General features: G+C 40.7%; 3 protein-coding genes across 4 annotated transcripts; 2 read left to right on the top strand and 1 right to left on the bottom strand.

Annotated features, from left to right (window-relative positions):
- The first annotated feature begins 206 nt into the window (after positions 1-206).
- On the top strand, positions 207-9,987 carry LOC110050302 (inositol hexakisphosphate kinase 1-like). 2 transcript variants are annotated; one of them, XM_020756215.2, is made up of 7 exons: positions 207-393; positions 3,933-4,155; positions 4,275-4,363; positions 5,479-5,550; positions 6,220-6,309; positions 6,973-7,148; positions 7,776-9,987. In XM_020756215.2, exons 1-7 carry the CDS (start codon positions 207-209, stop codon positions 8,349-8,351), a joined length of 1,413 nt encoding a protein of 470 aa, XP_020611874.2. In that variant the 3' UTR covers positions 8,352-9,987. The 2 variants fall into 2 exon arrangements, with proteins under 2 accessions (XP_020611874.2, XP_020611875.2); XM_020756216.2 differs by lacking the exon at positions 5,479-5,550.
- A 2,853-nt stretch (positions 9,988-12,840) lies between these two features.
- LOC110050223 (histamine H2 receptor-like) lies at positions 12,841-16,680 on the top strand. Its single transcript, XM_020756116.2, has 3 exons — positions 12,841-13,401; positions 13,518-13,938; positions 15,192-16,680. Exons 2-3 carry the CDS (start codon positions 13,565-13,567, stop codon positions 15,835-15,837), a joined length of 1,020 nt encoding a protein of 339 aa, XP_020611775.2. The 5' UTR covers positions 12,841-13,401; positions 13,518-13,564; the 3' UTR covers positions 15,838-16,680.
- On the bottom strand, positions 16,301-27,473 carry LOC110050224 (uncharacterized). Its single transcript, XM_020756118.2, has 2 exons — positions 27,059-27,473; positions 16,301-26,463 (listed from the first exon to the last, which is right to left on the bottom strand). The coding sequence occupies exons 1-2, from the start codon at positions 27,293-27,295 to the stop codon at positions 17,131-17,133; spliced, it is 9,570 nt and encodes a 3,189-aa protein (XP_020611777.2). The 5' UTR covers positions 27,296-27,473; the 3' UTR covers positions 16,301-17,130.
- Between the last annotated feature and the right edge of the window lie 340 nt (positions 27,474-27,813).

Genomic DNA, 27,813 nt, shown 5'->3' with positions numbered 1-27,813 from the left:
AGGGAGGGCTTGAGAGAAAAAATTTTGTTGCTCCTCAATAATGACATGTCGAAATCCCGTGACGGCAGAAAGGGAAATTGTTCTTTGTGGCGTTTCCTTGCCTCCTTTACTGAATTTTAAAAGCGATTTCCTGGTTTATAAAGAACAGACAATTTTCTTGGTAGTAGTTTTGTGTTAATTGTGTCTTTTCAAGGGAGAAAGAGCTTATGGCGGTTATGCCGGTTACGAAACGAGATTTTGTCCCTTTGGAACCGTTCGTTCACCAAGTTGGAGGGCATTCCTCCATGATGAAATTTGACGATGTTTCAGTTTGCAAGCCCTTAAATCAACGAGAGCATCGCTTTTACGAAGAGCTGCCATCAGAGATGCACCCATTTACACCGGAATATCGAGGTAAGGCTGACAATCTCTTGTTTAATTTTTCGCATTTTTTAGTCGCGATCGTTGTACGTAGTTTTAAGTGTCCAACGTTTGCAATTTCATCATACCTTTTGTCAGTCATCGTCCCTTTCTTAAGGATTTTGCGCTGTTTATGCTTTTTTGCCATGTTAGTCCGGTTGAAATCGGTTAAGTTTATCGTTCAGAAAATTCATTCTTCTTTATACGACAGCTTTGCGAAGACACTCTAGTCACGTCGAATTTATTGATATGACACTGTCGCGTCGAATCTAGCAGTGAAAAATTGAATATAAAGCCTAGATTTTTATTATCTGGGGATTGCGAGAGATTAGAAACAACAACGTGGGTTATAAGCCGAATGTGCAACCGTGTTATTTCGCCGGCGTTGCCATCAATGTTTTCTTTTCTCAAGGACGGCCAGTCTGCGTTTTGTTGTTTTGATTTGGGTCGTTGTCTGTCTTGTTTTCCTGTCAACATCGCTCGATGCAGGACACCCGGCGTTTATTTGCAACGTGATACACCGTTCGCCGACTCGCATGGTCTCCTATAAATCCAATTTTGTGTTTGCCTGCGATTTGAAACGAAACGTTTTTGCCCCACGTCGTGGTGAAGTTGTGAAGTTAAATGACGAAGCAGTTAGCCATTAGCAAAGAACAATATTATGGTGCATCGATTTTGCATTCAACCATAACGAAAGTATCAATATTGGCCTTATATAATGAACAATTCTTTTCGGCGTTGTTTTTACGCGAAATTGTTTCGATCTCGTTTGGCATTGTTGTGAAAATGTCCTCATATATATTTTAGTGCTGGCTTCACACATTTCATACTGAATATTGTAACAAAGATAACATGCAAGATATTTTGTGATCAAATTCGATTTTAATGCAGCTGATTTTGTTGTTATTTTTCCCACATCTTTCTTGCCCTCGTTAAGATACTAGAGAAAGATTTTTCAGCTTCATTTTTATGTGTTTGCGAATGTCCTCCTTTGGAAAAAGTACAAATTTGCTAATATTAATATTTGCTAGTAAACTTTGGTTTCACTTGTTTTTTCTTCTCCTTCACTTAGCTATAAATAGGAACTGCCCAGTTGGAGCAGAACATAATATCATTTTGTGGTATCTTGCATTGCAGGATTTCCGAAAAACTTCTGAAAATTTAATATGTGACCAGATATAATGGATTTAATAACAGCCTTTGAACAGATTCAAGTAGTGCTTAAAAATGTTATTGATTGCAGGAAGTTGCCTTTAGTTTAATATTCTTTTTTGGATTGGGTCGTTTTGATGTTTTAAGCTGCGTCATCCTTTTTGACATTAATGTGAAATTCCCACACCATCATTGTCAGGGCCATAGCTAGAAATGTCCATGGTTAAATTCTCTTCATACGTATTTACGGTAATTATGATGACTATAAACAACAAGTGCCTCGGTTTGCCTGTGACTAGCTATGGCCCTGACTGTAATTTGGACTATGATTGCCCCATTTGTAACATGAGGAATTGATTGTCAGGCCCCTCTTGATGTCAGTGTCAGCTTGTTCTGCATTTAGTCAAACCTGATGCTGAGCCATGCAAAAAAAACCCTGTTTGGCAGCCATTTATGATAGAGAGTGCTGGACAGTCAAGTTTGTTTGTTTGTTTGTGTTTTTTCAGGTGGACACTGTTGTTGTTTCATATATCGTTCTGAATAACAGTAGCACAGTTTCACCCTTATGTAAAACATAATCGAACTAAGTGAAAAGCACCAGTTACATTCAAACAGGTCAAGTGTTTGTTTCAATATGCAAGTTCCATAGTCATTAAAATTCATCAGATTTTCAGATGTGTTCGGACATGTAATTACAGACACCAGTGATAGGAAAATCCATTGGTTCATTTTGAAAAAAGAGCATTAGAGAGAGAAAAGCAGAAACAAAACCTAGCAAATTCCAATGTTCATGAAAATCAAGCTGTGCGAAAGTTGTTATCCCAATCAAAATTCACCCATCAAATTGAGTCCCATTTTGAATATTAATAATAATAATAATTTCCATAACTCCAATTCCCAGAGTTCCAATATTGAACTCTTCATCTGAGGGGCAGAAGTGTGAAAGGAAGTTCAATTTTCATATTGTGCTCTAGAAAGGAACACTCCTCTGTTTACCATGAAAAGAGATGAATGTGATCATAGAGTTTCCAGGCTATCAATAATTTGGAAGTTTTAAGAGGTTTTGGTCATTTCATATACGCAGCTGGATCCTAGAGTGGTCTCTCCCCTCTACCCTCTCCCTCCTGACCCATTTTGTTAGAGCTACATGCATAGTTTCAGGATTATGTAGAATTTCTTAAGATAATAGATAATCGCTCATAGGTTTTTCCCTGATTCCAGGGCTGCAAATAACAGTCGGTCATTGGACATTGGCTGACCAAAATTCGCTTATGTTCGACAAAATCCCAACTGTGGTCGCACATGATGTCCTGACAACTTTTTTACCCTAAATCATTTTACAGTAAGGAGGAATAAAAATCTACCTTGAGTAAATCTTACTTTTCTTGGTGATGTCCAAACACAATTTGTTTTGTCCGATCAAGGTGGTGTCTTAGTTGGATATATGTCCTTTCAAGAGAAAACAATTATTTGCAGCACTGTGGTTCATCACTAATTCACTTGTCTGCCATTAAAACATGTGAACAGTAGTTTTGACCTTGAAGTCCATACAGAAAAGAATGAGAGTTGATGTTTTTTCTAGTACTGTAGAATAATTATTAACTTTACCCATTCTAATACTTGGAAAGTATGTGACTGATATTGAAGAATTCTGTTTGGCTGAATTTAGTTATTAGCCCTCTTGGAGTTAGCTTCTCTTTGAATTCTGTAATGTATTTTCTGTAGCATACTGTAAGTTTGTATGTAATGCGTGGATACGTAAACTGTAGATAAGGCTGTTTTGTGACGGTAGTATTATTTTAATTGTAATTGTTTGAGCTATTATAAAAAAAAAAAAAAAACAAAAATAAAATAAATATTACCGCTCACCGCAACTGGCCTTACTTGACTTAAGTATAACAGTGATATACATAACTTACATATGTGGACCTGGTTAGCTATGTATTTTGTAAGGAAAATGGAGTTTAAGTCACCACAGCAGTGACACTGAGGATAGTGTTGATAAAGAAAAAGCTGAATTTTTGTTTAACCTATGAATCAATACTGCAGAGTTATTACTGTCTATTCTATTAGTCTATTACTATCCAAGTTATCTCAAAACTGAACATCTTGAATAGCATTAAATTCACAAAAGAAATTTGGTACATGTTCTCCAGGATACACAAAATGTGGACATTCCATGTTAACTTGTTGTTCTACAGAGAATGGCAAACAATTGTATCAATTTCTTTCTTTCAGGCTTTAATTTCACAGCTGCTTAAGTTGTGTATACAACTGCGATGATCATTCATGTCATTCATTCAAGATTTATAACACACATGCACAGCCATTGTATAAGCTCTCTTTTTTAGAAGGTCTCTAATGGTTGATTTTTCTTTTAGGGGTGGTTTATGTGAGCTTTAAAGAAGACGAGGATGGTTACATTCATCTGACCGCTCATCCAGACAAGTTGGCCTTAGAATGTCAGAATAAAGAAGGTTCATCTAAATACAGTTGTAACTCTAGTTCTGACAGCGACAGCAGTGGGGAAGACTTGTTAGGGTCACCGCAAAGGAGGTCTCGACGGATTGGTTTTGTTGAAACAGTGGATAAAGGTCCACACAGGTATGTGTGCAAGCTGTGTAATCTTGATTAGGAATGAACTTCTCACAATAACTTGTTTTTCATAGGATGTACTGGTCAGTAAAACTTAATGAAGAAATTATGTTTTTGTTTCCATTTAGAGTACGACTTCGGAGTGGAAAGCTAGAATTAGTGAGCAGTAGAAAGGATGGTTTATTTGATGCTGGAGATATGCCAGAACATTCTGCAGGTGTGTAGGACTGCCTTTATATAGAGTACAGTGGAATCCTGTTAATCCGATTACCAACTTGTCACTAAAGTCCTGTTATTAACTGACTGTTATACAGCAAGGCTGTGGTCTAAGAAAAATTACAAGGAGCCCAAAGGTTCCTAACCATGTAATATCCTGGGTGCCTAGTGCTCATTTTAAGCTTATTTGAAAGAAGTAAGTTTTTCCAGTCACCTGTGTCAACCGAGCACTTCTAGAGCACAGCCCTGTACAGTGACAAAGTCAAAGGAAAGGAGGGTTCTACTGTACATGTATTGATGAGGACTGCGTCAAACATTCCAGATGTTTTTTTCTTGCCCATGCCAGCAAATATGTATTTGGGATTTGCAAGGATGGTTTACACTTATCATAGAATATGGCGCAAGAAAAGAGTAAGCTCCCGACTGAAATCTCTTGAACTTGGAATTTCAAAGAAACTAACAAAAAAAGGGACATGATTCATACATTTTAAGGCTTGTCCAAACTGGAAATGTTCAGCGACCAAACATCATCAAACATTGTTTGGTGACCAAACATGCTGATGTTGAAGTGAGTGACCAAACAGTTAAAACATGTTTGATCAAACACAGATCAACCTATGGATACAAGCCGCTGAGCACGCATTGTAAGCAAGCACGTGCTAAACATGTTTGATACGGCTGTCCAAATGAACAAAACATTGCCCATCAAACACGAGAACAGAAGAAATGTTTTAAGTTGTTTGATCGAATGTTTGATGGTCTTCAAATTTTATCAAACACAATCAAACAGCACCAAACAAGGTGGCCAAATGGTAAAATGTTTGGTCACCAAACAATGTTTGATAGTGTTTGGTTGCCAAACATTTCCCATTTGGACAGGCCTTAGGCCTTTTTGCAGTAAATGATGTTTAGATGTAATGTGGAAAACACCATAGATTTGTCCACATATGTAATATTATTATACCTCATTGTAACACCAATACCAACCATTCAAGCTTACCTTGCAAGTCCCAAATTCATTTGCTGTTGTAAAAACAATGTAAAATCCCTTGTCATATGGGCTTCAGGGTAGGGACTGCTGGTTGTGGAACAAACCATGTGTTATTACTTCTCTAGATAATGCCTCCCACGGGTGGCCTGAGATTGGGAACTGCACAAGCTCCTATGCCAGATGGAACAACACTTATGGTACTTGATGTGTGCTAAATGATACTAATTTACCTTGTTTGAATTTACAGTCGACAACATTGTGCCATACTTAAAGCACACCTCCTAACTGACTGAGCAAAGAGTTAGCACACATAGATGCAATTTTACTGTTTGGGGCTGCAGGGAATTTCTTTCTTGCTCAAACTGTTGCATGTTGTACAAGTAATTCGTGCATGTATAATTTCATGCATTAGAGTATTTTCTCTCCTGATTCTTACATTTACTTGTTTTCATCCCTGTTTTCTTCTCATGCCTTCAAAACAGGACAACAAATGCTAGATTATTGCTTTAAGTTTGGTGTTTCCTATGGAGGTCAGGATGAGGAGATGTCCGCTGTAGTCAGTTGAATCCTTTACAGTTGAACCCTGCTTTCTTGAACTTAGTTAACTCAAATTCCATGCTATCTTGAACCACACTATCTCAAATTCTCCTCCATCCCCATCCCTCCCACCATCCCCCAGATATGTTTTTCCAGTCATTTGCCTGCATGCATTTTTCATTTCCCTTAAGAATTTGAGATAACATGTGGGGTTCAACTGTTGGTTCAGTGTTCTACCTCCAAGGTAGACATCTCCTGGCAGGCATTTAACTAGAGCTTAAAAGAGGACTTACCACATGACTAATCATTATTTTTTTGTTGCATTTTAGGAAGTGCAGGTGCAAACCCTTGGAGTTTGCATTGTCACAAAGAAGAGTTAAACAAAATGAGAGCATTGGGTTCATCATCTAAAACACATAGTATCCTTTTACTGCATGTGCCTCTGGAATTGTCACATCTTAACATCTTCATCTTAGACTTTGAGTTGTGTCACCTTGAACTTTTTAGCTGTATTGAAATTAACAATAATTAAGTCAATCAATCAGTCAACTTTGTTTAAAAAGGGTGATGATTTTATACTTCACTAAGACAGCTACGAAGACCATAGTTAACCTACAAATCAGCCAGTTACTCTATTTGGACCTCGCAGCACTTGTTGTCTTCTAGACCTTTGGTGAATGTTTTTGGAGAAAAGCGCTATCACTTGTTTAGTAAGATATGCAGTCGAACCTCCACTACCAGCCACCACTCAATAACAGCACTTTGATACAATGTCCATGATTTTTCTTCCCAACTGTCGGCCAAACTATTCACATTTCCATCATAAAACCTCTGTACAAAAAGCACCTCTCTATAGCAATCAGTTTATACTGCCCCTGATGGCTGTCAAGAGTTTGACTTCCAAATCCAAGATCCTCAGATCCAAAAACAAACTGGAACTGACTGTTGGTGTGAGACATGCATTTCCCTTTTACTCAGGGCTAGCCGTGTTTCCCTGGATGTAATCTTTGTGGCAAAATATCTCCCAAAGTTTTTTCATGTTATCACACGCCATCTTGTGTTTAAACCTTAACTCTGAGTAGAGTTTATTGTTTTGGAGAATGTGGCTTACCAATTTTCTAATCCTTGTATTCTGGACTTAAAAATGGGAACACGGCAACATGGAGATGACGCAACTGGTGAGAAGAGGGACAGACTAATGGCTAAAGTTGAAAAATCCACATCAAAAACACTTGGAATCAGGGCATGTGGTATGCAGGTAAAAAAAAAATACTTTCTTTGGTTTAAAGCATAATAATTATTTAATAATGGGTATAGTTGGTAGCACCGGCCCATTACCCCCCAGGGATTCTGGTTAAAATTCAAAGTCAAGTACTGTAGAAGGCAGCATTTATAAAGAGAGCCTGTAAAAATTCCTTGCGTGTGAAAAACATTAATTTTTTGGAAGTTACGGTCACCTAATGTTGACTTTTGCACATACCAGTGGAAATGCGCACTACTGAACTGAAGCCAGTGGAAAAACATTAGTAAAGGTTCTGTTTAATTTATGCTTGTGTGCAAAAAGGTAAACAGCAAATACTGATTATGAGTTCTATATACCTGTTAGTTTCAGCTAAAACAGAAAAGACAAAGATACCTAGATGTTGTTATGTTTATAAATGTTGCAACTTACGTAGTTACAAAGCAAGTTTGAACAAAATTAAGACTTAAGTTTCAGATTGAGATTCAAACTTGTAACCTTTGCAAATGTGTATTTGCAACCAGTGTGTTTTTTATGTTATTGTTGTTTGTTAGTGATGTGTGTTACTTAATTTAATGATCTGCATTGTATGCTGCAGTTTTATTGGTGCACGTGTGGTCACCAAAAACATTCTCTTCTTTGCAGGTGTATAAGCAGAATTCAGGAAGGTTTATGTGCCGAAACAAATACTATGGATTAAAGTTGTGTGAAGAAGGTTTTAAGGAAGAACTCATTACTTTTCTTCACAATGGACAACAGTTTAGAACAGAGTTGATAGAACCTTTACTTCATAAGCTTCGGAAGCTTCACAAAGTTATAGAGAAGCAACACTCTTTTCGTTTTTACTCAAGCTCACTGCTCTTAATGTATGAAGGACACATTGATGAGACAACAAACAGTTGTTGCTGTTCTGCCAAAGAGCAAGAAAATGGTCGAAACAAGCAGGATCAAGTTAGTCGCAATAACAGTTCAAGTCATTTGAACAAGAGTTGTCAGTGCCCCAGTCATCGTTGTAAGGTTGACGTGCGCATGATTGATTTTGCTCACACGACGCACAGTGGTTTCTCAGGGGATCGAACTCGAACTGGACCTGACACGGGTTATTTGTTTGGCTTAAGGAACCTGATAAGACTTCTAGATGAGATCCAAGAGAATTACCACAAATCTCCTGGTGAATTAGAAGAAGTAATAATTAATGCCGATAAAAGCCAAGTAAATTAAGGTATTTTATGACATAGAGGGTTTGTATCAAATGATGATAACAAAGTTGAATAAATGCTGTGCTAATATTTCTCTAGACAATGCACACAAACTTGTACTAGTAAAAGTGAAATCTTCTGCAATAATTTAGTTAGTCATATGGTTTTAATAAATTATCAGCTTGGGAAAACTGGCAAACAGGAAAAGTGAAAAAACAGCTTGATAAAATAGGTGTGATAAGTTCTTTGAGTATTTTAGGTGTTTGAGGCCAACTTATAAAGGTGAATGTTAAATAATATGTACTGCAGTGGATTTGTCAGTATTTGCTCAAGGCATTGTTTAATAATTCCAAAGGGGTCTGGCCAAAAAAGGCTTGTCATAAATGACCAGGCAATTTGTCTGAATAAATGCAGTACATTAAGGTGCTAAGGTAATACAGTACATGTTGGATTAAAACTGCATTATTCAAACATTATAAATAACAGGTTGCTAAGTTTATAATCAACATTTAGGTATGTCCCTCACAGTTGCAATTTTGTCATTTGTTATTCTCAATATTGTTTGGTGATTTATGAAGAAGTTCTGGGGGCTAAATTGTTAATGATCTTTCTTTTCTATGAAACTACAAAATGACAAAAGTTTAACCGTGTTATTTATGAATTTTGATTTACAAATATCCCCTAATTTGGAATGGAATCATACAGTGTGCAAGGGACTCCAAGTTACTTCATAAACAATATAAAATTGTCACTATAAATGTGATACCTCTTTCCTTTTTACAGTATCAAAATGTAGTTTTGTCTTTCCATCTATTCCATCTTGGTGGACTGAAAAGCCATCTGCACGTTCTCTTCAGAACCTTTTTGAGTCTGAGAATGGCCTTTTCACATTACTCTCCAGGTCATTTCATACAGTTTATGTTCTGGTAATCATATTAAATTAAAGAACTTAATTTAATTGAAAGGCTTCAATCCAAATGCTAGAAATTAACTTCCCAATATAAATATAACGTCGTTTTATAAGGGCGTGGTGATATCTTGACAGCACAAATTAAGCCAGAAATGGCTTTAGACTTGTGGTTGAGGTGGCTACGACACTTCTACTAAAAACTCATGAAAAGCGAAGAAAATCAACAAAAGCTCGCGATAATGGTACAAAGTTCCAAATTTGTAAATTCACCGATATTTTCGCGATATGCACAAATACAAATTACCTATATTACAAAAACACAATTCAGATTAAAACTTGATATTGAAGGGTTTAACCGTAGCGCTCTTGTGATTAAAGCTTTTGACAATATTATGAATTATGGTGTTAGTGATAGTCACATTAATAGATAATAAATATAATTTTTAGTTGCTTGGTAGAGGGAGCTTAAACGGCAGCTTCAAGGAGCCGTGTTGTGCATTCTGTTGTATCGATAATAAAATCTGATGACTGACCGGTTTAATATTTAATAATTATTAAGTGGTCAAATTGAATTCCTTGTTTGGGGGTAAAATTTGTTTATAGTTTGGTTCGCATCGGGTTTGTTGCAATTCTTGTAAACCGAAAAAAATATATATTTTAAAACTTTCACAAAGAACTGTATTTAAGCCATGTAAATATGTATATTCCTAAAATTAAAGAAGACACTCGTCAAACACATTTAAATTAAGCATGTGTTGTTAATTTTATTTGGTTGTTACCCTCCGAAGAAATATGAAAACTCGGCTTTAGTTCTAAGGTTAGGCCTACCGTCCACACTATTCCGTCACGAAAAACAAACTGGAGGAATTTGAAAACGCCGTGTTTTTGTTTTCGGATGAACGGAACGGAACTTTACGAAAAAGATGGTGTCACAATAAATCACGCGAATTCCTTGTTCTCAGGCTCTCGTCGCCAACCTCGTTCCCAGGCTCTCTCTCCTCTCAAATATAGAATGACCCTCTCGTTCCTCGATTTCCGCCGTTCTCTCGAGTCCGGCCTACTAGCGCGGGCTTCTTCCCGAACAGCGGCTGGTAATCAAGCCTATCCCGTTTTAACTGGTATCTTTTAGGAGTCAAATAAAGCTCGAGCCACACCCAGACTGGTCTCCTCTAGGGGTTTAATCCAATTTTCTCGACGAGCATTCTCGACCTCTTAGCTTCATATGGTGAATGGTCTATACATTTCACAGTCAAGATAAATAGCTGTTTTCACCTCCTCCACGTTAATCGAACTTAGGGCTGCTATTTAAACCATCGGAAGAGAAAATTGAAAAGAAAGTAAAACAAACCAAAGTACAGATTATTGGTTCTGAAACCGTAACCAAGACTACAGTTGATTTTCCGGCTTTCAAAATATATCGGCTGTTGGTATTAATTGCTCCCTCTTATAAACACTTCGTGCATAAAAAAATAAGAAATCCAATTCATTGCTGACGTCTCTTTATGAAAGTTTCTTATAGCAACGAGTTCATTGCGGTCATCAACGGTAATGCAATGTCGTCAAATAAACATGTTTGGGACACGCGATTCACTAATACTCAAGTTCGTTGGAACGGTCCAGGTTCGACCCATTGTCTTTTTACTTTTAAAGAGCCTCTGTCAGGAGACTAAATGGTTACCACTTAGTTGATTAGTAACTTGAAGTTCGTAAAGGTAACTAAACTGCCATAGCACATTAAGGGCCCATTAACCGATCTTTTCGAGCCGTTGCGAAGGAAAATTTAGTCTCATATAACTTCATCATTTTTAGTTAGTTCAGAGTTATTTCATGTATTTCAACTTTTTCATGATTAGAAACACTGGTGATTACGTCATCAGGCCACGCCCATGGTCATGTGACTAATACAGAAAAATGCAAAGGCTCCCAGGCAAATTACTTTCTCGGGATTTTTTTCATTGATTTAATACATTAATTTAAATCCTCATTACGCTATGCATCGATTTTGTTTCATTTCTAAAAGGTCAGAATTTGAGAGCATTTCAAAATATTGAAAAATTCGTAATTTTCTGAAAAAAGTATGATTTCGAAAAAGGTATAGCTATGTTGCCAACGTTAGCTTTAATCGAAATTCGTCGAAAAAAGCTGGATTTAATCAAAAACCGCGTTTCCTTTAGCATTTAAAGAAACCGGAAGTGCGCCCGATATCTATTGGAAGTTACCCTATCAGCGCGTGCGCAATTTACACTACCAGCGCACTTCGGTAACATCAAGCAAAGCCACACGGAGTTAGTTTTTCTCTTTCTATTGCACTTGTTTTTCTGTCTTTCTCTTATTTTGTCTTTGCTTGTACTTTTTTTTACTTTGCATTTTGCGAAACACAAAGAAAAACATCTAAAATGTGTGCGAATTTGCAAGTTTTTGGGTTGTTTTTATTTTCCGTGCTCAGGCTGACGTAAGCGACCGGAAGCGAAATTTCACCTCCTTAGCAACGCGCGCGAGCGCACGCATGAATCGGTTAATGGGCCCTTAATTATTTGGAAAAGCTGGCGATTTGAGCGTTAGGTCTTCGTTAAACTGCGACTAGGCTCACCTTTGAGTCACACGCGCGAGGGGCGAAGACTGAAAGCGATCGCGCTTCGCCGCTCGATTTCGCGCTCGCGGAGTACGTTTTTGCTCCACAACGTGAGCCTGCTCGCAGGCTAGGTCTTCGTCGGATCACACACGAAGTGTTTCCCTTGCGTGGCGACTCAGCATAACGGTGTCGTTGTGATAGAAGCTCCAAGAGAAAGCTGATCGAGGGAGCGGTTTGCATGACGGGAAAAGCCGTTGTTCGAGATAAACTAGAGGGTCCTTTGATTTTTTATCTACTGTTTGAAGCCGCTGAAGCAGGCTATAAACTGGTTGCTTTTAGAGGCTGATATGATCGGGGAGATTTTGGGGAATCTTCCTTGAAGATATGTAGTCCCAACAATCGAGTTTGTTACTGAAACATTCCTTTCTCCATCGGGGTTTTCTTGGCGTTGCTTTGAAGATAGCGGCTAGTTCTTTTAAGAGAAGCCGTTGTCTTAGAAAGAAATTTATTTTTGGTGAGTTTTGATTTTTCATCGCGTCATACGGTACTATAGAACGTTTGCTTCGTTGCGCCTTCGAGTCTCTATGGGCAACTTTATGAAAAAGTTTATGACTAATATTCGGCTAAAACGTAGGTACGCATAATCAGGTTTGATTTCTTCATAAATTGACATCCATTGCCCAATTTTTCTCAATTACTTGGCAATTTAAAGCGCGGTATTTCTATTTCTTTCGACTTATGACTTAAAAAAAAGATATTAACAAATCAACTTGCGCCGGAGAAAAAATGACAGTTATCTTGACAAAGATGACCGCTTTGAATAAAACATGCTTCAAACATCCATTACTTTAAGCTGCTACGTAGCAAACATCCGCAGGGTTGCTTTGTACCTTTTGACGTAAGTGCTATCCCATTACAAAAATAATTTCATTAGCAAGAGAACTGAAAAGCTAAATATTTCGAAGCTTAACGGTTTCACGCAAAAGAAAAGTAAAAGCTAGAAAATTCCAAGGAAAATTTTATGAACACGATACGGGGCAATTAACACCGAAAAAAAAGCAATTTCGAAACATCTGTCTATTTGTCTTTCAACTTTCAACCGTACAAACACGATATCTTTGGTGTCTTCAAGGGTTTTTTTGTCCATCTTCACGTTTTTGTCCATCTTCACATAATATTGACAAATGAAGAACTTAAATTAGAACCAACTACCGTGCCTGTGTTTTGAGGTAGGACATAAAATGGCTCGCTCATGTGCGAGCGAACGTAAGAGTTATGAGAATACAATTAACACTTCTCCAAGGCTAGTTTATACACCAATCGAGACATGTTTGTCTGCGAGAGAAATCCTGCTTCCGCCCCGAGAAAAGAAAAGTCAAATAACAAATAGAATAAAATGCGTGGTTGTCTCGAAATAAACAGATCAATACGTGATCTTTTGACGATGGTGTAGGAACCCGTAACAAGAAGGCATAAAATTTCACGTATATAGTGCATAGTCACATTTTCGACCCTGTTAGGAGAAACGTCTAATCGCCAAATCACTTCTCTCAATGGTTATACTAAAGGAAAGGTTGTACTAAAAAATAGGTAACTTTTCAATTACCTATATTCATACGTTTCAGTCGATTATTTCAATCTGTTAATTAATTTGAGCGACTTTAAAATAATTTCAATCGGTGCGTTCATATCTATTTTCGTTACAGAACAACACTGAAGAGAAATTCCATCAAAACGAACAAAGTTACGAACAATGAACTCGTTCAAAAACGAAACTTTACTCGCGCAGCGTAACACTTCTTATTCAGATCCTGGCAACTTGACTTCGGTCCTTCACGCCACTGCGATCATTTTTATAATGGTTGTAATAATTGTTGGAAACGTTCTCGTTCTACTTGTGATTTACCGACAAAGAACCCGAGCGAGTTCGCGCGCGGCCAACATGTTTATCGCCAATCTCGCGGTGGTGGATCTGTCCATTGCATTGTTGCTATTTCCCTTCTCCATGGTCACGATTTTGCTGCAACGATGGGCTCTGGGGGATGCGGCCTGCAAGTTTAATGGCGCTACTAACATGACAGCGGGAGCAGCTTCCATACTCACCATGGCGGTTATAAGCATAGACAGGTATTAAAGAAGCTATTTTTGTTCGTTCTATAGTAAAAAACAGCGTGTAAGAACCTAGTGATTTAAGAACCGGCTGGCAGAAATTTGCCATTTTAAAACCCAAAACTCTCAGAACCTGTCTAGCCAAGCAAGATCAAGCAGGTTCTTATATGTGGGTGACAGTTAAATTATGAACTCTTGTTATAGAGGCAACACTATATAGACCTATATATACATGCTGTAACCAGTTGTGTTAGGCTTATCACAATACAGTTGTGAATAAGTACTGTATATTTAAGGACCATACCCAAGTTTATATATTTTTCTGGTAATCAACAACTATATCTCCTTCATAGAAATTAAGAACCTAATTTAAAACCTACTTAGCCTAAATTCCCAATAACTACCCCAAAATACAAGAACCTATTTTGCCAGGTTCTTACATACGAATTTTTACTGTAACCCATAAGCAATCCTGGTTAGCTTAGCTGAAGGGAGAACTGTGTTTTGAACAGATCTGAGACAGTGCGGCACTCGTTGAAATAACAGTGGAGAGGGTATTGATAGCTAGAATGCTTTTTTTTTTTCATCCTCCTCGGAAAAAATTCACTCAACGCGCGTGTTTGCCCGTGGTGACATTGTCCGCGCAAGAACTGAGCACCATGTCTAAAATTAACTTGGGAAGGATTACTTTATAAGTAAGGTCAAAAAGGGAGATTATCTCGCATTCCCTTCATCCTCTTTTTTTTAGTATTCGCTAGAGCTAGTGACAAATCGATCACTCTAGTACATTGCACTTTAACTTGGCAGCCCGCTGGGGAATTTTTTAAAGGGGCTACGTTACGCTGCAAATAAACTCGGGTCATGCACCAGTCAAACCAATCAACTGCAAAAAAAAGACCAATCACGAGTTAGTCACGTAGTTAAGTGTATGGTTCTAGTAATATATATAGGTTATTGACCAAGTGTAAACTCAAGATGGCTGGATATTGGCCAAGTTAAGTTCTTTTTTTCGTGTTTATGGACCGAGACATGGTCGAGGTCCATAATGCCAATATCCAGCCATCTTGACCGGACAAGCTTGGTCAATAAAGTATTTATTTTATGGAAAAATAACATAAATTTCTCGCGGGACCCGGCGGGTGATCCCGAGCTGGCAAGATAGCGCTAACTTTCCCGTTCGGGTAGCCAATTACAGCGCAGGATTCAGTTTATCTTGCCCGCTCACAGAGCTAGCTATATAATAAAGTTGCTTACTTGTTCTACCCTTTCAGGTATCGAGCTATTGTATCTCCTCCAGGTCACAAGTTGACCCTCAAACAAGCCTGGGTACTACTGACTCTAACATGGGTCTGGTCCATAATCATTGGCGTCCTCCCAGTCCTTGGTTGGAACGAGTACTCCCACACCGCTCTCAACACCATGTGTAAAATTTCCTTCAACGAGGGTCGAGGCTACATTTTGTTGGTAATCGTCACGTGTTTCATGATTCCGCTGTTCGTAATGTTTTACTGCTACTTGCGAATTTTCTTGAAGGTTCGAACCCACAAGAAGCAGATACAACGGTGGAATCACAACTCAGACGCGCAGAGAAATTTTAGGCGCGAAACCAAAACGGCGCAAGTCGTTTTCACAGTGCTTTTTGTTTTCATCGTGTGTTGGAGCCCGTTTGTTCTCGTGCACTTTCTCCAGTCCTTTCCAACTATCAACATTTCACGGGCTGTGTTTCATTCCGTTACTCTTATCGCGGGCTTGCATTCAGCCATTAACCCGATCATTTACACTACAATGAACAGAACATTTCGTAACGAATTGCGCCAAGTCTGCCCGTGCGCGCTATGCGGGCATGTCACGTGTTTTGCAAGGGATAATCTTGTTCGGCCAATCAACCTTGATAGTAGTGTCACGCTACGATCATGAAGAATAAAGTAACGCTGTAGCGTTACATTAGGGTAACGAGACTGTGACGCTGGGTTCGTCAGGAGGGACATACTAACTTTGATAATGAGGTGGAACGAAACGTTAACGCTATAAAGTTACTATCATAAGGAGCATAATGTAACTTCAAGAAGTATTCTCGGTAGAAGGTAACGCAACCCTGGACGCTACAAGCGTCAGGAGAATCGTGATGCAAGGCTGTAACGCGGACAACTATGACACCAGTTTGCTGTATTGTAATTTAGTTACTATAAGTAAATCAAGAATCAAAAAAATGTCGCTGTACGTAATGCGCCCATTTGCTTCTTGTCACAGTGTGGCAGGGAAATTTTGTCCAAGAAGTAGCAAACACCTCAAAATTACGATCTAAAGTTTATCACTTGTCACAAACTGAATAAGGTTTTTTTCATTATTCTGCTCACAATAAACGAATGGTTAAATGATACAGTAATAATTACCGTTTAATGAAAAATTTGAACAACGATGTACAAGCAATATTGAAAGAATTGCAAGAGTTTTAACATCGCCAAAAGGCATTAGGACCTATGTGTTAGCGAACTTGCACTTCAGCACTATAAAGTCATTAAGTCTCTAAACTAGTTTTCAAAAATAGCTATGTAGCAAATATTGTCTTATTTCCATGCGAAAACACTACAATGCTTAATTGTAAATATATTAAAACACGTAAATCTCCCACATCCAGAGTGAAAAGTCACTTATCAAATAGCCGTCCTAGATCATAATGAAACAATGTTAAACACAGGTTATATCAAAGAAATTGCAATAAAATTATTTGCACGCCTCAGAGTGAATAAAACAATTAAACTTCGATATATAGCTATATATAACAGGTATTCAAAAATCTGATAACGATATTCTGCAGCACTCTTGTTGTTCCGTAAACATTCCTTTTTCTGACCTTTGATATCTATACATTTATAGTTTCAAAATGCCTATCGTATCTTGAGCCAATTCCTTAAGATCTGATTTTTTAGCGATTTCCCAGTGACTGTTGTTCACGCAACGACATGTAACTGATGAGAGCAGAGTATGAAGTCTTTTCAGTTAGGCAGTTCATGTCACGCGTGCTTTAAAGTGTGACACTTTTCCCGCGCTTTGCATTGGTGGCATGTTTTGGTTCCGAGTTCTGATTGGTTCATTGTGACATAATTTCCCGCCTTGTTCTCTGCAATGGTTACGTTGCGATGTTAGATTAACGACTGTCATTAGAAAATCGCTCCATTTGTATCCTTGTGTCAATAGGAAAGCTATGAATTAAAGATAGTAGTTTGAATTCCTATCCCAGCTTCTGCTACTGCTGCTGCCGTAACCACTTAGAGGTGTGGTTATTTTGCCCTCAGCTATGGCCAGGTCCTCCGAGACGCTGTGAGTGCTTACCATGCTCGTTACGGTCTTCTGGTTCACTTCGACTTCCTCGCTAAATTTCCGCCCTCCCATAGGACCGCGCGAGGTACTTCTTCGCTCACTCGTTGACTCGCTACGGCTCTCGCTGACTCGTGAACTGGAACGAGCAAGCACAAACGAGGTCATGCCATTTGCCAGCTGATTTCCTTCAAAGGACCTGACAACCACTGGTCCATCTGTGGAGAAAACGTCGTCTGGAACGGGGTCGTCTTCCACGGGCCTCGCTCGCACCTCTATCACTGGTTCTTCAAATGTTGCACTTATATCTCTTTCTGGCCTGATGTATTCTTGTGAGAGAGGGCGTGAAAGGGTGTCAAAACGAGGGCTGCTCTGAGTCACGGGTGCCGATACTTTACGAGACATTGGGGCACCCTCTGTTCGAGGTGATCCAGGCTGGCTTAACGGCTTACTTCCACTTCCAATCTCCATGGCTAGTGTCGAAGTCTTCCTCCCACGTCCTTGAATTTGGACATTATTATCGGACGATTTTCGGCTGCGTCGTACTTCAAAGCTCGTCTCGTATGTGGGTTTGACTTCTGCTCTAGCAATCTCTGATCTGGCTTGGAGGTCCTTCAGCCTTCTTTCGCTTCGCTGTTGATCTTCCTGGGCAATGAACAGTTCCTTTTTCAGTCTTTCGATTTCAAGTTCTAGTGTGACGCATTTCCGGTCCAGCACGCCAATCTTGTCGTCCTTCTCGTCACAGCTCTTCTTCATCAGCTCTAGCTCTGTCTTTAGCGTCCGCAGATCCTTCTCGAACCGGATGATCTGCTCCTGTTTGGTTATGATCTCCCTGTTGGCCTTATCAAGCTGATGCTGTTGGCTGTGACTGTCCTTTGCTGATCTCTGCAGCTCACTCTCTAGTTCGGATATCCTAACTTGGTGGGAGACCAGGTCGCTGTTAGCCTGTTGCAATCCATCAGTACTGTCTTTGTACACCGTCTCCACACTATCGAGTTGCTCTCTCACCGAGCGAAGCTCGTATTGAAGATTGTTCCTTTCTCTTCGCAGTGCATCTTTTTCGCTCTCAATTTCGTCGTATTTCAGCTTGAGTGATTCAATTGCTTCTCGAAGCCCGTCTTCACTTGCATATCTGGATTGCTTCTGTTGACCAAGTTCAAACTTCAGTTGGTCATTTTCTCGTTGAAGCACGTTACATTCGTCTGTCTTGTTCTGCAAATCGCATCTCAGAGCGTCTAGCTCCTTATCCAAAGTAATGACCCTTGTCCGGAACTGCTCGATAACAGTCTCCTTTTCAATGATTTCTCGTCTGAAGACTTCACTCCTCGTGTGGATCTCAGTTACTTGTCGAGTAACTTCCTTTGAGGCTTCGTCGCTCTTGTTGTGGGATTCAACAAGCTGAAGCTTGAGGCTGTCTTTCTCCCTGCTTGCGTCTGCTAATTGGGACTCTAACCTCCCGATCGTTGAACGGAGCGAGTTGATTTCATATTCCAAGTCGGACCTGTCTTTCTGGCTTGTTTTCTTGTTGTCACCAAGTTCTTCCATTTTCTTTTGCAAGTCAAATATTTTTTGCTCGAGTTGCGAATTCCTATCTCGGCTGCTTTCGTAGCTGGCCTGCAACTCTGAGATTCGCTTCTGGTAAACGATGACTTCTTCTCTCAGCTGTGACGCCTTATCTTCCGCAGCGTTGCATGTAGCCTGGAGCGTTTCCAGTCGCTCGCGTGCTGATCTTAACTCATGCTCTAGAGTTGAATTCTTCTTGTGCGCCTCCAGAACCTCATTTTGCAACTCATTTTCCCGTTCTTTGCTCCTTCGTAAAGCTGCCTCTGACGATGAACTCCATCCACTGGAAGGTGTGTTCCGTCCCTTAAGCAATTGGTAATCCGCCTCTAGTTTCAAGAGCTTCTTTTGAGTATCTTCCAGATCGTCATGGAGAGTGCGCTTTTCATTCTCGGCACTACTTAACTGAGCTTCAAGTTCGACGAGCTTCTTCTGTAATCTGTCAATATCATTTTGTAGTCGATTCCTTTCTGAGATCAGGCTTTGGTTTGTTCCCTCGAGATTGTTAATGGTTTTCTGCATTGACGAGAATTTGTCTTCTAAACGGAGCTTCTCTTGTTCCAGACCTTCACATTTGTCTTTCCATGTCACAATCTTCCGATTCAATCCCGACACCTCACGAGCCAGACGATCGCATTCACCTCGTAAAGCGTCGATTTCAAAGTCGTTTTCTGGTGCAGCGTCAAGAGTGCTTTGGTCCACCACATTTATGCTATTCCTCTGCAGTGTGTTGTAAGTCAACTGGAGTTCAGAGAGCTGTATTTGCAATCCTTGTACTTCAGACTTCAGTCTCTCGTTTTCGTCTTTTAGTAGCGAATACGAAGTATCAAGCTCTGAATTTTGTAGCTGTAGTTTTTGGTTTTCGTACTGCAGCTCTCGTTTGTCGGCTAAGGCTCTCTCTAGATCAGATCTTGTTGTTGTGAGATCCGCTTTAGTGACATTCAATTCACTCAGTAGTGCCTCGTAATCGTCCTTCAAACGATCCGCAGTGTAGGCTTTCTCCGACAGCTCTCGCTGCAATTCATCCACCTCTTGTTGAAGTTCCAGCAACTTCTTTTGAAGCCGGGTAATCTCATCCTTTAGTTCTTCATTACGTGCCCTCATTTCTTCTAATGTACCCCTTAGCTGAGCTTGTCGTTTGAGCTCTTCCTGAAGCTCTTCTTCCAGTGAATGAATCCTGGCTTTAGCTCCTTGAAGGTCTCTTTGAGCATCGTTTTTACTTTGAACGGCTGCATCAAGAGCTGTTTGTAACTCGGAGGTCTTCTTGTAGCTATCCATAAGTTCTCGCTGTTTATCGTCGAGAGCATGTTGGGCGTTGGCTAGGGCAGCTTCAGTTTTTGCTAATACCTCTTGTCCTTCAACCAGGTCATCGTTCAATGCGTGAATCTTATCGTCATATGCTTTGTTAAATGCCTCCAACCGAGCGATTTTGTTTTTAGCAGCTTGTAGTTCTTGCTCCAGCAAAGTGACTTTCTTGTGCCAGGACAAAATCTCGTCTTTCCCAAACTGATCTTTTTCTTCCATGGTCTTTATAACGTCTTCTAATTCTCTGAGGCGGTTGGTACGCCAGCTGACTTCGTACTCTAACGATTCCTTTGCACGGTTGCACTCGCCGAAGTCTTGTTCCATCTTGGAAAGCCTCTTCCTGATCAAATCTAGCTGGTTTTCGGTATCCTCCTTTTCTTGACAAACCTGCTGCAGCTGCGACTGGAGATCGACGAGTTTCTTCTGCAGTGCGGCGTCGCCTTTGATCCTTGCCTTCTCGCTCTCGATGCTGATGTAGCTGCTATGGATTTCTTGATACTTCTTTTGGATAACGTTAAACTCGTTCTGCAGTTTCTTCTTGTCACGATCCAAGGCTTCTACCTTGCCTTTCAGCTCGGCGTTGACTTTCTTCAAGTGTGCAATCTCGCTCTTCAGGTCGTTTCGCTCGTCTTCTAAAGCTTCATTGCGTGTCTCCAAGTGAGAAATCCTGTTGTTTGCTGCCAACAAATCCATCTGAAGTTTTTCAACGTCTTTCTTCGCCCCTTGATAATAATTCTTGTATTCGGTAGTCGACGCTCGGCATGCTGTAATCTCTTGTGATAGCTTGTCGTTGTCTCGACGCACTGACCTCAAGGTGTTTTCCAAATTGTTAATTTTAGAGTCTTTCTCTCGAATGACAACGTTAAGTTCCGTGATTTCCTGATATCCTTTGTCGAAGTCTTGTTTAAAATGGTCGATCTTCGTCCTCAGTGAAGTAATTTCACCTTCCAGGGAGCTGTTTGCTGACTTCAAGAAGTCGATTTGCGCATTCTTATCCACTATTTCATTTCGTAGTGATTCCAAGGTGTTTTTGTAATCATTGTTTTTCCTTAGCAGGACATCATAATCTTCCTTCCTTCTCGCCATGTTGTCTCGAGCGTCATGTAACTCTGCCTTCATGTTAGCATTATCTTTCAACAGTTTCTGGATGTCTTCCTCTAAGTCAGCCATCTTGTTGCTGTAACTGATTAAATCGTTGTGCATTTCCTCGTTCTCAAGCAGGGTAGATTTCAGCCTCAATTCACAATCTGCCATCTGCTTCTTTAATGCAAACGCGTCGCTGTCACTCACATCTTTTTTTCTCAAGGCATCGTTGATGGAACCGTGCATGCTTGACAGTTCGTCACGTGCAACTTGTAAGTTTCTTTCCAAAGTCTTCTTCTCGTTCCTCAAATCTTGAATGAGCGCATCCTTTCCACCAACTTCCTTAGCGTGCTGGTCCCACAATGTCTGATACTCAACCAGCTTTCTTTGCACTCGGAGAAGCTCTTCATCGTTCTTGCTAAGCTTGGAAAGCTCGCCCTCTTTCTCAAGTTCCATTTTGGACCTCGCTTTTTGTTCTTTATCCAGTAGCAACTCCAGTTGGGTGATCTTTGTGTTTGCCTCATTTAGATCGCGATTCAAAGCATCTATTTCATTCATCGCGTTCTCGTAGCCCTCCTTCAAAGGCGCTAACTCTTTCTGTGTGGCGTATAAGTCGTGCTCTAGTTCTACCTTCTTTTCTTGCAGGGTTTCTCTGCTCGACTCCAGTCTTGACAACTGTGAATGAACAGCAAGCAACTTCTCTTGGAGATCCTTCTCACGGTCATTACTTCCTCTAAGAGCAACTTCAGTTTCTGTGAGCTTTCGTTTCGTGACAGCCAAATCTTCTTCAAGAAACCTTCGTTCTTCGTCGGAACCGAAAGGATTGCTTTCCAGTGTCTCGATTCTTTGAACAGCAATATTGTATGATTCTTCAACCTCTTTCTTTTTTGTTGTCAAGTTACCGTGGTCGACATCTTTGCGTCGAAGAATCCTCTTGGTTTCTTCTAGTTCATCCTCTATTATAGCTTTTCTTTGCTTCAGATCTTCTATCTGCCTGTTTTTGCTCTCTACATCCGCGGTAAGGGTGTCAATAGTTGCCTTGAGTGATGAGATCTCGTTTTCCAAGGAAATGTTTTCTTCTCGGTATCGTGCTGACGAGTCTTTCCACTCTTCTAACTTGTCTTTAAGAGAATCTTTTTCTCTGTTAGAATCAGCCAATTGTTGTTCAAGATTTGAAATTTTCATAACAGTTGCGCGGGTTTCCTCTTGAACGCGATCTCGTTCGTAAGCTGTTTTCTGTATGCGGCCCTCAGCGTCTTGAACACCACCTTGCAGTCGTAGAATCTCTTTCTGTAGGTGTTCTTGTTCCTGCTTCAGTCGCTGACAATCTTCTCGGCTGCTGTTCAAGCTTCCTTTTAGCGACTGAACCTGTTCTTCGAGATACTTTTTGCTTGCCTTAAGTTGATCGATGTGATCTTCCTTTTGGGCGATGTCTTTGTTGAGTATATCCACAGTTAGTTTTTGCTCGATAAGCTGCTGTTCAACCTTAAGAACCTCCTCGCGATTAGCTGCCGATCTGTTGTTGGCATCTTCCAGCTGTGCCTGAAGAGAAAGCTTCTCACGGTACTCATGCTCAAACTTCACTTCCAAATCCGACACTTTGCCACTGGCGGTCATGAGTTCATCTTTCAGTGCTTTCTTCTCGCGGTCAGCCCTGTTTCTGCTCTCTTCTGTATCGTGAATTTTTCTGTTTAGCATGTTGATCTCGTGTTGTAGTTCGATACTCTGTTGCTGAACCCTTTTGAATTCGCCCTCTGCTTTGTTTACTCTCGCCTTCTGCAATTGCAGCTCTTGTTTTAAAGAATTCTCTCGATCTTGGGTTTGCCTCAACATGGCTTCCACCTCATGATATTTATCCTCGCTTGGGACGATACTCTTATCCCTGTCTTCCTTTTCTTTTTCCAGCGTGGACAAGGTAATTTCCATCTTGGATATTTCAATGTTTGAGTTTTGGATCTGTTCAGTGAGATTTGTCACATTGTCTTCCAAATTTTCGTTCCTCCACTTGTAAGTTTCAAGATCTTTCTTGGCCTGTAGCAACTCGTTCTCAAGTCCAGCTTTTGTCGTTCTCAACCTGTCAAGTGCGTTTTCTTTGTCGCGAAGATCTTTCTTTAGGCCTTCCAGTGCTCTTTCCTTTTCCCGAACCTGGTTCTGTATGTTCAGCATTTCCTCTTTCACTTTTCTGTTGGCGGCCAGTTGCTTGTCGTACTCGTTCTTGAAATGATCTTTGTCTTTAGTGGTGTTGATAAGCTGCGTCTCCATAGACGTAATCTTGAAAGTGTAGGTGCTGATCTCTTGCTCCAAAGCGCCTCGCCCATCCCTGTGGTTATTCAGTTCCTTTTCCAAATTGTCGACGCGGCCTTGAGCGGAAGCCAGTCTTCTTTCCAAATCTTTCTTTTCAGCGTCCAACCCCTCGCAGTTTACCCTGGCAGTGATCAGATCTTGTTTAGTGTTATCGAAATCTCTTTCCAGTTGTCTAAGCTCGCTGTTAAGATCTTCAATACCTTTGTCTTTCTTTCCGACCACCTTGTTCATAGTTTCGTTGATCTTCTTGTTCTCCAGCACCTGACTTTCGAGGATCATGATCTGTTCTTGGCACTGAATCAGCTTGCCGTTCACTTCGTCCAGCTGATCTTTCAACTGTAGCTTTTGCCGCTGGAGAATTTCCGCCTGGGACTCGAGTTTATTTGCCCGGGTTCTTGCGTTATAAAGGTCTTCTTCTGCTTTATCTTTAAGCCTCATGGCAGTTGTCACTTTGTTGTCCATCTCTTTTAACTTTTGGTCCACAGAGGTAAGCCTCTGGCTCAAGTCGGTATTATCGTGCGTCAGTCTTTCGATCTCTTGGTTCTGTATACCTATCCTTCCTTCTGCCTCATCTAACTCTTCTTCTAGTTCTTGGTTGTCTTTCGTTACCGCTTGCAATTCTGCTTCAGTCTCCGCGATCTTCTTACGGTAAGCATACAAATCTCGCTCCAGTTCTCCATTTCTGTTGCGCTCAATCTCCAGCTCACGTCGCGCGTTCTTGTCAATGTCTTTCTTGTAGGTTGCTTCCAGGGTATTCATCTTCTTGACTACAATGCTGTGATCGACTTCAAGTTGGTCACCTCTTCTTTTGGCTGAATCGTGCAATGAATTAACTCTGGTTAACTCCTCGCTTAACGCTGTGACTTGTTCTAGAAGTCGCCGCTTATCACTTTCCACGTCGTCCACGAGCGACTTGTTGTAGTTGAGCTCTCCTTTGAGATCATCGTAATCTTTCGTCAGGAAAAGGACTTGCTCGCGAAGCTGCTCAATAGTGGATTCCTTGTCTGCTCCGTCACGGCGATAATCATCCATCATGCTTTGCACCTCTACTAACTGCGTCTTGACAATGTCCGCTTCCTCGACATTCTTGCGGTTGTTTCCGGTGTAGTTAGCAAGCTCGGTCTCCAACCAGTTCTTCTCTTTGAGTGCCTCGGCCAAGTCAGCCTCTAAGCGTTCCACCTTTTTGGTAAGCATCAAAACTTGTTGATGGTTTTCCATTCGCTCTTGATCACACACCTTGTAAGAGGCCTGAAGCTCAGATGACTTCTTGTAATACTCTTGAAGCTCGTCGTTCAGGCGATCTTTATCTTCATTGGCCAGACCCAAATCAGCCTCGACCTCGCGGAGGGCTTTTTGGAACTGTAGCGTTTCCCCGTGGAGACTTTTCTTCTCTTCTTCAAGGATTTCCATGTGCGTTTGAAGCTTGTTGATTTCTTCGTACAATGGCTCGCTCTTTCCTTCCATGGCTGCTATGTTGGCTCTGAGATCGTCTATTGTCCGATCTTTGGAGGCCGCCTCTCTCTTATACCACTCTGAAGTCCGCTGAAACTCAGCCGCGGATGCTTGAGATGTGACCAGATCTTTGCGCAGTCTGGCAATTTTGCTCTTTTCTTCGTCAAGCTCTGACTTCAACTGGGCTTTGCTCTTGCTAATATTGTCCAGTTGACTGCCTAGCTTCGACAAATGGGTCTTCATTCCGGCAGTGGAAACTTCAAGCTCCTCGTTCTCCTGTTCGTTTCGCTGCAAGGATGCTCGTAGTTCAGAAATTCTTCGCTCTGAATGTCCCAGCTGACTCTTCAAGTCTTCATTTTCTCGCCCGAGGAGATCCACCTGAGATTCTAATTCTGCGACGCGCTCATTCGCCCGTTCGCACCGGTTCTGGAGATCCTGTGCTTCCGCCATGGACTCCTGACAATTTGTTTCCAGCTGGACATTCTTGTTTTGGAGGGAAAACAAATTAGTCTCCAGGTCACCGATTCGCTGACGAAGACGGTTGACGTGTTGTTCATTTTCACTGGCTTTCTCATTGGCCTTTTCACAGTTATTTTCTAAAGTGGGGATGCGCGCTTTCACCAGAGCCAGCTCTTTCTCCATTTCATCTCTTTGTGTCGACAAACCCTCATTAGCTTCCACTAGATCATTAATTTTCCACTCAGCCTCGTGAAGGTCACGCTCCAGAGCTTCTTTCTGCCTATCATAGATGTCAGAGGAGAGTTGATTCTTTGAGAAGTCTTGCTTTAGGGCGTCTAGTTTCCCCTGAAGAGCCTTATTGGAATTCTCCAGTTTCTGTAGCTGATTGTTCTTTGCGGTGAATTCTTCGCGGTAGATGTCTGCCTTCTTTTGGCTCTCCAAGAAATCGCGCTGCAGGAGATTATACGCCTCCTTACCCTTCTTGTAGTCTTCTCTCAGCCCTTCCAACTGGTTCTTAAAGTTGTCCCTCTGTCGGACAGAATTTTGCATCTGCGCTTCGAGTTTGGACGCCTTCATCGAGTTGATCTTGAGCTCTTTTTGCATTTCCCTCTGAGTTTTGTCGTGATCTGCTTGCAAATCATTCAGCTTATTCTGGAGAGACAACATTTCTTCCTGTAAATCTTCCTTTTCTTTGTGAATGAATTTATAGCTTGTTTCCCATTCCGTAATCTCCTGTCGTACAGCCACGAGTTCGTCGCTCTCATCTTTCCTTCCTCCAGACGACGGCACCAGCGCTTGGCTGGAGGACAGTTCTCGCCTCAGATCGTCGTTTTCCTTTTCAAGAGAAGCTTTCTCCTCTCGCAGTTTTCGAATAATTTCTCTTTGCAAGTCGAAATCCTTTTGCAATGCATCGTACTCCCATTCCTTCTCGGTCAACTTTCGCTGAACGCGGATTAGCTCGTCCTGGTGTTTTTTCGCGTCAGTGCGAGAATCTTTCAACTGTTCCTGCAGATGAGCTTTCTGTTTTTGAAGATTGTCGATTTGTGAACGTAACTTATCGACCTAAAAAGCAAGGGATTGTTTCGTTTATTTGCTGTTTTCTTTTTTTTTTTCGCTTTGTTTCCGCATGGCTATAAACTAATTATTATGCAAAGTAGAAATTGTTTGCATAGCGAAACCGATTAAACCCCTCAGTTGTTTTACAATAAGTCAGGCACTAACGTTTTGATTTTCGTTCTCGCAGTAAACGAAAGGGCAATAAAACAAACTGAGTAAAATATAACGCAACTAAATTGTAGTTACAAAGCCAGAAACTTGGCAGGAAGCCGTTTCGTTTTCAGCCGGTGTGTCTCTCTATGCAGGCAGCCAAAAACATAATTAGTTTAGATCTGCAAAGTGCCAACGTTCAAGACCTCATTTACCTGGACTAAATCAACATCATAACGCCTTAGGGAAGATTATTTACAGTGCAAAGTTGGTGCGAAAAGTACCGCACATATAACTAAAGGTGTTTCACCTTGAATGCGCCTTAAAGCATGAGAAATCTTTGTTTTTTTAGATTTCTATAGATCCGTAGGTGGCGGAGATTTCGAGTTGCGCGTCTATGCAAATTTCTTCAATCCAAAATAAACTAGATCGAAATAAACCAAAATCAAACCTCATTTCGATGCTCCTCTTTCACGTTTTCCAGTTCCAACTTGAACTTTCGATAAGCAGTTTCCAAGTCGCTGAACGTTTCTCTGGCTGTAGCAAGCTGTTTCATGGTAACATCTTCGCCCAAGACTGCCAAAGGTTCACTATTCGTGTTGTAAGAGGATGACACTGAACTGTAACTTTCCACCATAGACATAGTCCTGCGACTCGTAGTCTCACTCGTGACAACACGATTCTCCATGTTTTTTTTTCCTTCACGGAGGTGAAAGTCCGCGAGTGCGAGTAAACGATATTTGGCACACCTTCTTTCACTCTCGCGAGCGAGCGAAATGAAGATTGTGTGTGTATTCTAGTGTAAGAACCGATTTCTCATAAACTTTACGTCCCTTGAGGTCTACCAGTTGAATTACCAGCTGTTAAAATTTTTATGAAGAGCCAATCGGATTTGTCCTTGCTGGCGTTGTACAATGGCGTTTCAGGTAGTTTTTGTGTTTTAGAAAGAAGCCCGCCCTCCTGCAGCACAACAAACGCCAAGAGATCTGGATTTGTCATAATAGGTTATTTTGGCGGCCGAGTTTTTGCTTATAAAATATGAATGATGTATACAGAGATCCGGCCGACATGTCTGAGGGAAAAAAAGCAACAGTTTAAGTGAAGTGTAAAAGTGCGGTTTGCAAGGCAATATATCTTCGTGTACGGCCTTTCGTGTACATTTCAGTTACGGTCCGTGCGTTGTTTTCAAGGAGAACATTTTCATTA

Source organism: Orbicella faveolata, unplaced genomic scaffold (genome assembly GCF_042242905.1).
Source record: "Orbicella faveolata isolate gen_17 unplaced genomic scaffold, um_ofav_v1 contig_25, whole genome shotgun sequence".
Classification (NCBI taxonomy): domain Eukaryota; kingdom Metazoa; phylum Cnidaria; class Anthozoa; order Scleractinia; family Merulinidae; genus Orbicella; species Orbicella faveolata.
This window is presented reverse-complemented; position numbering and strand designations above follow the sequence as displayed.